The 12,307-nt window shown below is 39.1% G+C and overlaps 1 protein-coding gene across 1 annotated transcript in view; it reads right to left on the minus strand.

The window, feature by feature from the left end:
* Positions 1-9,816: 9,816 nt before the first annotated feature.
* Positions 9,817-12,307, minus strand: part of Htr2c (5-hydroxytryptamine receptor 2C) — a 108,929-nt gene continuing 106,438 nt past the window's right edge. Inside the window, exon 4 of the mRNA XM_004640016.1 lies at positions 9,817-10,643. Coding sequence (XP_004640073.1) covers positions 9,817-10,643 — 827 coding nt within the window. The remainder of the gene's footprint in view (positions 10,644-12,307) is intronic.

A 12,307-nucleotide genomic window follows, 5' to 3' on the forward strand; every position in this document is an offset into this window, starting at 1 on the left:
TTATCAGACCCAAAAGCTACAACTCTTGTTGCATAGGTCCTGCTTTACCTTGGTCTTAACCATCCAGCAGAAAAGTATAAAAACAAAGTGTAAGATGTAAAGCCATGCTGTTATGTTGAGCTATAGGGGACTCAGGTCAACAATTTCTGACACTGCCAATCAAGCGGAATATCCAATACTATTATGGACTATTGGGCCCTTTTAGAATATTTTTCTGAGTTAACACAACTATAATATTCAAATGATGGAACTAAACAAAAAAGGGGATACAGCTGAATGTCCATCTTGTATCTGTGTATTCAAAGTGGTTAGGATAGATATATAGTTACGTTCTCTTAAGGAATAGAGTGATCTGTTCTAATGGTGTTTATAAATAGGATATCATGTCTGCATCTTGTACAGCAATTAATCACTAGAAAGAATTTATGCAACGTGTTATTTATTGAAACTGTCCTACCAATTTGATTTGAAACTGTCTCATTGCTAGTTGTTTCTCAATGAAATTATGGGAACTAAAAAGAAATGCTGAAGAGGAATAAGCCCTGTGAAGGGAAGAAAAGATGTGCTCTGTACACAGGCCAAGCAATTGTAAGAGCAGGCCGTGGTGATAAAGTCAATGATCGTCATATTGTTCTATCTTCTTTTGATGTCAGAACCATGCAAGGGTTTGACGCTATTCTGTGCATGAATTCTGGTTGTGAATTTAGTTTTCACTCTCTGTGATTGATGAGTCATGACTGATTGTTCGGCCAGTTTGCCATGCTCTAATCTCCTACCTCAAGAAAACTTGTTAAAGGTAATCTGTAAGTATTAATCACATCTGCAAAAATATCTTTACACCAACATTTAATGGTGGACCAAACAAGCCCTGTAGCCTAGCCAATTTGACATACAAAATGAACCATCAAAACACATTAAAGACTGTGGAGTCATTTCTTGTTCCTGGCTATTATGAACAAAGTTTCTATGTACAATCATATACTACCTTTGGGGGGTGGTTCTTAGTTTTTCTTTAGTTAGGTTCTTGCTATGGTTTCTTTGTCAGTCTTGAGTTCACTAGTCCAGGTTGAGCTAGATTTTGTAATTTTCCTGCTTCAACTTCCCAGAGGGCTGGCCAAATAGCTCAGAGGATTAAAGTGCCTGTAAGCAGGCACAGGGGCAGGGGATTCAATCACTGGGCCAGCAGTGCTGACCCCGCCCCCAGGGGCTCGCTGAGATGGCAATTGAGACTGGGCATGGTGGCTCGCACCTGTAATCCCAGCTCTTGGGAGGCTGTAAACAGGAGAATCACTATGAGTCTAATCTAGTAGTGGGACCCTGAACACCCTGTAGACCCTTCCCTAAAATACAGAAAAAAAACCCAAAAAATTCCCGGAGTGCTGGGATTATAGGCATGTGCCATCAAGGCTGGCCATTCACATATTGCTATTTGCATAAATTTAAGCCATTGTTGTGTTTATGTGGTAGTTTAGAGTTTAGTTTTATAAGAACCTGTCAAAGTATTTTCCAAGTGGTTACCCCATTTTAAATCTCCAATGATAATTCATTAGTCAACAGTTTTCCACATTCTCATTGACATTTAGTATTATCACTATTTTCAATTTTAGCCATTTTAAAGACATGTAGTGATACCAGTAGTTTTATTTGTACAAAGACTTGAACATATTTTCATGTGTTCCATACACACACACACATATATATATATATATATATATATATATATATATATATTTGTATTTAGTACAAGATCTCACTACATAGATCGGACTCATAGTGATTCTTCTGTTTTCAGCTTCCCAAACACTGGGATTACAGGTGTACGCCACCACTCCCAATCTCAGTTGCCATCTCAGTGTGCCATGGGGGTGGCGCTGGCATGGTGTGTGGTGCTGGGGATTGAACCCTGGTCCCTGCACTTTAGAGGACTTTGAGTTTTGGAGACCTGATTTTATTTTATTTTTGTTCTTTATATGTTCTAGATAGAAGTCTTTTGTCTGAAGGACAGTCTGATATAGTTTTTTTTTTCCAATTCATGTGTTTTCTTTTCACTCTGCTGGTCTTTTTTTTTTTTTTTTTTTTCCAGAACTGGGGATTGAACTCAGGCCCTTGCGCTTGCCAGGGAAACGCTTATTCTACTGAACCATCTCCCCAGCCATTCCAGGTATTTTTAAAAATTTTTATTTATTTTTGTGGTACTGGGGATTGAATTCAGGATCCTGCACTTGCCAGGCAAGTGCTTATTCTACTGAGCTATCTCCCCTTAGACCGTTTTCTGTGTACCTATTCAGCTGGTTATCCATTTGTCGCATTAAACTTGAATGGAGTGTTTCTCTGAGTTCTGTGATTCATTAGAGCAAGTTATAAAACCTGAGGAGGAGGTTATAGGAAACCTCAGTTGTAATGAAGTTGGACAGCGGTGTGGTTCTAATTTTTTCAAATACCCACAAAAGGCACCAGCCTGTGGTACTGCTCGCAGGTGGGGCCCAGTGGGAAGAAGTAAAATCATTAGGAATATGTTCTTGGAGGGGATAATGAGATCCTGGAACTTCCCTTTCTCTCCTCCTTTGCTTCCAGGCTGCCACGAGAAGAGCAATTTTGCTCCACTTCGCATTCCATGCCATCATGTTCTGCTTTCCACAGCCCAAAACAACAGGAATAAGTAACCAGTGCAAAATTTTATAGAAAATCACCATCAAGATAAGGCTGTAGTAGTGTGAGTGATGAACTTGTTTAACAGCAATGCAATGTCATATTTCTGCAAAATCTTTAAAAGGAAGCAAAAACAGGTGTCTTTGGATAGGTTATTTATTTACTTACTTATTTGGTGGTACCAGGGATCAAACTCAGAACCTTATGCCTGCCAGGCAAGCAGTTATTCCACTGAGCTATCTCCCTGGCCTGGATATGTTTGCTATTAAAGCTGCAAAAAGAAAAAGATTCCACTGAAACAATACATAGCAGTGATTCCATTAAGGATAGTTCTGTTGGGCAACTTGTAACACCCAGCTGAACTGAATTAGCATGGTGCTGGGGGTAGGGGGCCCACCTGAGGATTGTTGCCAGCAGCGTAAGAGGCAGAATGGAGAGGAGCTTATCACACTGGCTTTCCTAATATGAATTCAGCTGTTCTCACTGGCAGACGAGCTCAGGAGCTCATTGTCACTGTTGATGGCTGTGGTATGTTGCAGTGGCCTTCTGGTTCTTACTTTGATGGTTGCTTGCTGGCTCCAGTGCAGATCCCTCAGCCTGCTGGCAAGATCCTTTATCTGGCCAGCACAGACTTTCTACCTTTCACTACTAGCCTTTGGGCCTTCCCAGCATAAATTCATGAAACAGACTTGCATGAAGCATTGTCATGGGCTCTAGGTTCCTAGCTGGACACATTCAGGACTTTGCTGTGGGTTCTAGGACCTTGGCTCGACTCTTTAGGTCTTTAGTGTGTGGACAGATTTCCTGTACTCTTCTATGTATAACTCTTTGGGTGATTATTATAAAAGAATCCTATAAATTATGTGTTCTGTATTGTTTCCTTGTAAAATCTGACTACAACAATAGTGAAAGTCATTGTACACAGTAACCTACCTTTTTCTTCTCTTTCTCTTACCAGTCACAAAAGTTTTCAAGTAAGTGCAGGTTAATTTATTTTTCTTTGTACATTGTATTTTCTTTATTGATTTTGTATTATGTCATGATATTAGAATCATTTTATATGAATATTGCGGGATTGTGAAACAAATCATTTGAGTTTCCATTATTTTTATGGGGAAGTTTGGGTTGATACACAAGTGCTTTGGATTACAAGTAGCATCTGAAGTAGAGGAGAAGGAATCTTGTAGGACTGAGCCTGTCATCTCTGCAGAGTGTGCCAACTCTAGGCATTGTTAAAAACATTATGTAAAAACAAATTGAATAGCACTGGTTTGTAGGGACACACTAAACGGAGTTGGGAGGCTGCTGTTCATCAGATCTTAAACATGTCTGCAGTTGAGCATTGGAAGTGGGTTCCAGACAGGGCTCCAGTGCGAACTGACCTTTGAACTATAGCTAGCTTCTACTGACATTTTGTGAAATGAACCCTACCCTCCAAATTACCTAGAGACTGAAACTGCTGCCAACTTCTTCCATGAGAAAACGTACCTTTTGCCAGTAACAATTAATTCCTGATTAACTGGTGAGGCACTGGCTAACTTCTCTTGTGGTTTAAAGCTATATAAACACAAGCACCATTTCATAAAGCCTCAGAGCACATTTTCAAGACTGGGTTGTCCTATACTACAATCCTAACTAACCCTAACTAGATATAATTGTCTTTGTTCTTGACTAGGTTGATTTTTACTCTCAGTCAACTGTTAGGGCCTGAGTTCAATTCCAGGTTCCTCAAAACAAAACAAAATAAACAAACCATTCAACTGTTAAATGAAATTGTTAAGCATCTAGTCAGTGTCTTCAGAGAAATGGAGAAATGTTTGGTGTGGAAAATGCAGTTATTATCAAGATTGTAGTATAAAAACAGACTGTCAAGTTGTAAAGGGCTGGCCAGATAGCTCAGCAGACTAAAGCACATGCTTAGGCATGCTCAGGGACCATGGTTCGATCCTCTGCATGCTGTGCCCGCCCTGCCTTCAGGGCACAGTGAGACTGGGACTGAAACTGGGCATGGTGGCACATGCCTATGATCCCAGTACTTGGAAGGCTGAAAACAGGAGGATCACTATGAGTCCGATCTGTGTGGTGAGACCCTGTACTAAATACATTAAAAAAAAAAAAAAAAAAGATTGTAGTAGTAGTGAATCTTTTTCTACCCAGTAAATATGTTGTTTATCATGGATGCTGTGTCACCTTTAGGATCAAAGAGCTTAATTCCTAAGTGTTAAGATGGTTGTGGGCACACAGTTCTCAGTTATGTCAATTTCTACTTAGCAGTTGCTCTGTTGAAGAAAGCAGTCTTCCGTAAGGTCAGTCATACATCTCTTTTAGGGACAGTGGAAGAGTACAGGCCTGGTCCCTTTCCTTCGACCTGGAACAACTGTGAAAGGACTATCCTAAATTCATAGCTTCTTATGGGGGTCAGCTAGTGTGACATTGTTTGTTTTGTTGTTGTTCATACCTCTTAATTGGGGGCCAGCTAGTGTGATATGGGTTTTTGTTGTTCATACCTCTTAATCATTCTCACACTAGTATTATAATCTCTGAGAATATGTACAATTAGCCAGAAAGAGTGTTTGTCCTGAATTTATAGGATTCAACTTACTTTAAGAGAAAATGAGGTAATGTGATATATCATACCCTCTAAAGGTACAGGGGAATAAATGCTTACTGCAACTGTATCACAGTCCTTCCTTCTTTACGTGCCTCATGAATGTGGATACCAAGAATAAATAGTATCCTTCTTAGTTTTTTTGTAAAAATTGAGAAGTTGAAGTCAGGGCCTTTGAGCTACATCCTTAGCCCTTTTAAACTTTTTCTTTTCTTTTCTTTCTTTCTTTTTTTTCTGAGATACAGTCTTACTAAGTTACTCAGTTGCACATACTGGGCTCTTCCTTGAGATCCTCTTCCCTGAGCTTCCCAGAGTGCTGAAGCAATAGTTAAATGATACCACACCTATCTTACATGTCAGAATTTGTACCAAAGGGAAGTCAAGCTATGTTTTAGAGCTATTTATATTTAAAATGTGTTCCAGGTTGCACAGTGTTTTAGAGCCACTAAGATGCCACCTACTCCTGTGAGTGCATAGAAATACCTTTTCTTAACATATTCATATCTGTAGGTGATGCCATAATACATGTGTAGGGAAAATACACAAGGACAAAAGGGCCTTACCCTTGGGAATTGCACTTAACTTAGTGGGAGCTGGAAAACTATGAATATGGGAAAACTACTGCTACTTGGTGACAAAAAGCATTTTTCTGTTTTTCCTCACACCATTAAGATCTGCAATACTATGAACTGAAATGCTTCAGTGTTCTCTTGCCCACCATTGGTTACACTGGCAATAGCCATTTCAGTGCTAGGACATCAAAACATTTCAGCCTCCCTCCGTTGCCTCAGTGTTGAGCATGAGACACCTGAGTTTTGGACAAAAGATGTTTCTGGCTGTAGAAGTCAATGATCCTGTTGGTTCAAGTAGATCAACCTTTGTTCATTGACCCTTTTGGTGACCAAACAACTCATGCTTGCAGAGGAATGTGATGTTGCTTTTTTCTTTTTGGGGACCCGAAGTCAGGCCAGTATCACCTAGGCTGACCTGGCACCAGGAAGGTGTACATGCTAAAAAAAAGGAAAGTGTGTTTTTTCAGCCTTGGTACACAAGAATAGAATTGCCTAGGGCTGGGGAGATAGTTCAGTAGAATGGTGGCTGTGAGGATTTTAAAAGTGTCCAAAGCCATCTGAGGTAAGGCCTAAATTAAGGTGAGTCTTCCATAGTATATTACGGAAGAGTTGGGACATGTAAGGCCCTGTTTTGACAATAGGAACAAATAACACAATACCTACAAATACTAATGCTCAGTGCATGTCTGTTGAGTGCATAGTCGCTGCTAAATGTTGGTAATAAAGACATCAACAAGACAGGCTCAGCCTTTTTGTCCTTAGAGAACTTAAGAGTCTGGTGGGAAGAAGACAGTAATAATACCTATAACAAGGAGAGCTACCACAGCCTAGCCTCAGGAAAGAAAAGAAAGACAGTTTGGGAGTAAGGGTATTATCCTTATGAGGAATTGGTACTGTTATTGTTGCTTCTCATACTTCTTAATTGTTTTTTTTTCTTTCTGTACTTGAGATTGGATCAAAGCCTTCATACTAAGCTAAATTCCCTTCCCTTTTTTCCTTTTTATTTAAGACAGGATGTTGTTAAGTTCTCCAGGCTGATCTCCAACTTACAGTTCTCCTACCTGACTCCCAGTGTTGGGATTACAGGCATGCATACCACACCCTGCTAATGTCATAGTCCTTAAGTATGTACCTTATTACTTGGGAAAAATGATAGTGGCTGGTGATATCTGCTTTTGTAATTTTATTTTATAGTGCTCTTTCTTCAAAGAAAATGAAGTAAAGGTATATATTTAGTTGTTGAAAGATTCAGGGGGTGGGGGCGAAGAAAGACACATGACATATTAGCCAACATTTAATAAATTTAATAAGTTAATAGGAAGTATCACAAAAACCTGCAGTGGATAACACACAGGAATCAAGAATAAGATAATACTTTGCAACCATTCACAAAAAGTACCATATGACAAAGAAGAATTACAGGAAATAATATAAGGCAGTCTGTTGCACGTGTCTTAAACAGATACATATATAGAATAGTACATCAAAATGATTTGTTTGACAGTAAATTCACCATGTTTACATTTATCACATGGACTTTTTAAAACATTTATAAAAGTTTGTCAATTTAACACTGAACTGTTAGATTTATATCCAAATGAGTATATTTGTTTCATACCAAACTGCACAGAACTTACGAATAGCACACAATTTGAGAATAATTACTGTGTTGGGTACTATTAAGTACTACTACTTGATGACATAAGAATTATCAACAAATGTGCTATAAGCTATTATCATTCTTCTTGTTGCTAGTGCTTTTGGAAATCCATGGCTGATACTTTACTTCTCTGTAAAACATGTGCTATGAGCTTGCCCTGATAGTTAAGAAATCAGATGTTTCCAATTTTCTCTAATACTCATAATGCTTCAGATCTGATTGTGCGGTCTTTTACAGGACTGCTGAGGGATTTTCTTCAGTCCTTTTCATACCAGCTACTCTGCCGTACATTAACACAAATCAATGGATTCATACAACATACGTGGTGTACATGCAGGACACCCTCTGTATGTGTAGAACTCATGCTAAGTGCATGCTGTGTTTCTTCAGACATTTTCATTTCATTGAGAATTAGATCGCCTCATTCAATTTCAGATAATTGTTTTAACATGCAGCTCAACTGACCTAACAGGCAGGTAGACTTTACTTTTCATGTTATATTTGGGCATGCTCAAGCAATTGGCTGGCTATTTGGCAGTGTTGTAAATCCCATAGAGACTGTATGAGTTGCCTCAAGTACAGCCGCTCTCCCACTGCCCATGTGGCAGACTATTAAATTTATCTATGCTGCGTGTTGAGAACACCGACCAAGGTTTTGACCATTTAGATTCTGTAGTCACTAAATTTAAGATACTACGAGGAACACTATGAAGTGTGTAAGTAACTGTCAGGTGTAAGAAACAGCATCATGAATTCTTCAGAAATTTTATCCACAGTTGTGTGAAATGCACACACATGGAACACTGGAAACACATGTATACTCTGCAAACAGCATAGATTTGATGGTCTTACTTTAGCAGTGCTTGAAAACCTTTCATGGTTTACAAACTACTAAAATGACACTGAATTCTCAGAGAGCAGGTGATACTGAATTCTTGGAGAGCAGCGGGCCTGCAAATTACACAATGGCCAATACTTATTTTAACACAACACTATATTTAACAAAGATTTAAATTTCTAATATGTAATTGCAGTACAATGAAGAGCTTGCCACTTTTCACAAATTAGCTGCAGCCTTTTCCTGCACTAGAGAGTTTGGAAGGATCTGAAAATGAGATAAATTTTGTTTAAAATTCATATGGAAACTCTGTATTTCTCTTATTCCCAGAGTTCAATAAAAGTGGTTTTTAAATTTCTTCCTTTTTCCACATTCTAAGGGCCTAATTCAGTAGTCCTTAATCAAGTAAAACTTCCACAGTTTTTGTCTTCTACACATCCTACACAAGTTTTACTAAAAAATGGACTGCTAAATTGGGTCCTATAGACAGAGGTACCATAATTAAGAAAATATTTTAATAAGGCTCAAAATACTAATTTTAATTTGTGTGCAGCACACTGATTTCCAGAATTCTTAGATCAAGATCCAATTGATGTTGAATCCTGGATTGGGAAATAACTCTGAGATCTCACTTTCCCGGCTTAATCAAGGAATTAGGTATTTACTAAGGACCAGAATGAAAACACTAATTCCAGTTTGCTTATAATAATAATAATAATAATAATCATCATCAGAATTTGAACATTGTCTTTAAGAAGTGAAAAGCTGTTTGTTAAATATCTTTGTTATCCTTCCACTTCTGTAGTCCTGGTTAACCAGCTGCTATGTTAAGGTACCACTATGTTTGGGGACAGACATTGCAGCAAAATACCAATACAACACTCACAATGTCAAATTTTGTCCCTATAAGTAACGACAAAGTGAAGTTCTGCCTTTGACGCACAGATGGATGTTTCACGAGGCAGAGCCTAGCTTACTGTGGCTACGTGTGTACATGAGCAGAGCAAGAATGTAAAGTGCATATTTACTGTTAACCTGGACAAAGATTCCACAGAATTTGTCAATTTAGGTGTGGTCGCAATATAACCACTGTGATGTGCGTCATTCTGGTCTCCTGCAAATGCCACCTGAGATGAACATTAACATTTTGGAGGGAGAAGGAGGAGGAGAGGGAGTGGGAGAGAGAAATAGGGGTGGGTTAGGGAGAGATGGACAAGGGAGAGAGGGGTGGGGGACAGCAGGGAAAGGCATAAAAACATAAACACTTTATCCATCAAAGAATCAAAATATCTTAGTCTCCATCTATTATAAACAGTAAATATAGAATCTTAAATCTCACTATTATAAGCATGATTGTAAAGTACAGGGTTGCAAAGCTATATATAAAAACATTGTTTCTGGCAGCAATATTTACAGGAAGTTGTGACCACCAGAGATGTTATAGATTTGCCTACCAGTGTGGCTTCCCTCGAAGAAGATTGTGCTGCTCTTACACACTGCTAATCCTTTCGCTAACCACATTAGAAGGGTTTACCGGTAGCTCCAAATTTTCCACTTGCATCTCTATACCGGGCTCACTGTCATCAGCCTTTCTAATCACAGGCTCATTGGTGTGCCGATAAATGTTAACGTTAAGCTCCCTGCCAGACAAAACAGTAGCCGCAACTCTAGGGATCTGCCTGACAGGTGGCTTTTTCTGCGGCTTATAGTTGCAGCGCAAATAGTTGGAGAAAGCCCTGCGGTAAATTTTGTTGAAGAGCGTGTACACCAGAGGATTAATTCCCGAGCAAACATAGCCAATCCAAACAAACACATTCAGAAGCTTTTCCATGAGCTTTTGATTACAGGATTTCCCACACAGAACTGACAGAATATTGGTAATGAAAAACGGGCACCACATAACCAGAAACACAAAGAACACAATGCCAAGAACTTTTGACGCTTTCTTTTCGTTGTTGATAGCCTGCATGGTGCCCCGAGGACGTTTTCCCTTCTTCTTTCTTGGGCGCTGGTTCCCATCTTGGTTGGGGTTTGCTGGATCCTCTTCATCGGCAGTATTCCTCTGGCAGCACTTCAGAAAATTCAGGCTTGGGCCCAGCGGTTCGTCGGTGTGGCCTCGCAGCAACATCAAGGCTTGTCTGCGCAGGACGTAGATGGTCAGGAAATACGTGATCACCATGATGGTCAGAGGGATGAAGAACGCCACGAAGGATCCGATCAGCACGAAATTCGGGTCGTTGAGCACGCACGTGGTGTTGTCCACGAACACTTTGTCTTCATCCCTCAATCCAATCACTGGGATCGGCACTGACACACCTAGAAGAATAAGGTGCGACAGTTACAGCACATGGGAGGACTGGGAGGATTTGCATAATGCCATGCATTTCTTTGCATTTTACTGAAGGCAAGTTAGACTTGATGTTTGTTGAAAGCTATTCATGGCATAGTTGATAGTCACATGATACAGCAGCAGTATGATAAAAGAAAATGGTGACTCTTTTCCTCTTAAGAATGTCTTCTCTCTACATTTCTGAACAAAGTATATAATCACCATTACTGTCACATTAGAGATCTGGTTGTACCTGACAATGGATTGAGTTTATTTTGCCATGTTTCCAGTTCCTAGAATTGTCCCAGCACACAGAAAGAACACAAGAAATATTTTTTGAATCAAAGAATACACTTACATCTTTCTTTAATGATATTACTAAAGATATTTTTTAGCAAAAGTCTTCCAAATTAAAAAAAAGAAAGATCCCCAAATCACCTCTAATAGTAATAACAGCTGATGAAGGTTAACTGGGCTATGTCCAACAGTTATGCAAAAATAACCTATAATCAGAAACTGAAAGGGTTCTTATTAGCAAAATTTATTTTTATTTGTGTATTTATTTTGTCTCGGCATAAGCAACACTTAACCTGTTTCAACATCAAGAGACATAAAGAAGGACAGGGTAAGCTCAGCAGTAGGGCAAGTGGGGGAACAGGAGGCACTGGGTTTCATTCTCAGGAGGCAGAAGAAAAGAACAGAACAGAACAGAACAGAACAGAACAGAACAGAACAGAACAGAACAGAAAATACTAAAAAATTAATGGGGGGGCAGTAGTGAAATGGTGAATTGGGAAATAGTTGTCCTATTTTAATGTGTAATTTTGAGCATTTTGTTTCTTGTTTTGTTTTCGAATATTGATGAAGCTCTTCTTTCAGTAAATAGGCTCAGGGGAAAATTTTTTGAGGAGGTAGAAGCTGATCTTGTCCAAGCCTGTCTTGAAACCTCTTGGAAACTTCTAGAAGTGACTATGGTAGACAATGAACAGTTCAATAAGCATCATTAAATAGGGATGACTTGGAAATGAAATTCACATATTTCTTTTTGAAATTCATATTTTTATGTTAGTTTATCCCCTCTTGTGTTCATTGGAAGTTGAAGTTTCCATACAATCAGATTACCCTGTGGAGTCCATCAGAGATGACTGGGAATTCTGGGATGGTGGGCAGCCACAACGTGAACTGGGAGAGGAGATGGAAGTGAGCTGTCAAGCTGTTACTGATCTTTGCTGACTTTAGGGAACACATAAGGAACTGTGTGAAGAACTTGGCACGGATTGAAAGCCCCTACTTGGCATTTGAACTCCTAGTCCAATACAGTGTTTGGTTGGATGATCAAGAAAAAGTAATGGTCAATATTTGTTTGCTAAAGCTTGCTGAGGGTGTTGATTGCTGTTTAATCTTTGTGAAGATATAAGGAAGAATGTTTGGAAAATGACCTTTAAGTCTTCTTCAGACCCTGAATTTCTAATATGAAGGGTCTTTTTCTAGAGAAAGGCCAAGTGACTGTGAGAAACAGCAACAGATTTGACAAAATTCCTTTGAGTGTTGCTACATGCCTTGCCACAACTCTGAATTTAGGTGTCATGTTCAAGAAAGTAAGAAAAATGAAGCAATACATAGGTACACCATAGATGGAAAGTCTCCTCAA

Source organism: Octodon degus, unplaced genomic scaffold (genome assembly GCF_000260255.1).
Source record: "Octodon degus isolate 3935 unplaced genomic scaffold, OctDeg1.0 scaffold00117, whole genome shotgun sequence".
Taxonomy (NCBI): Eukaryota; Metazoa; Chordata; class Mammalia; order Rodentia; family Octodontidae; genus Octodon; species Octodon degus.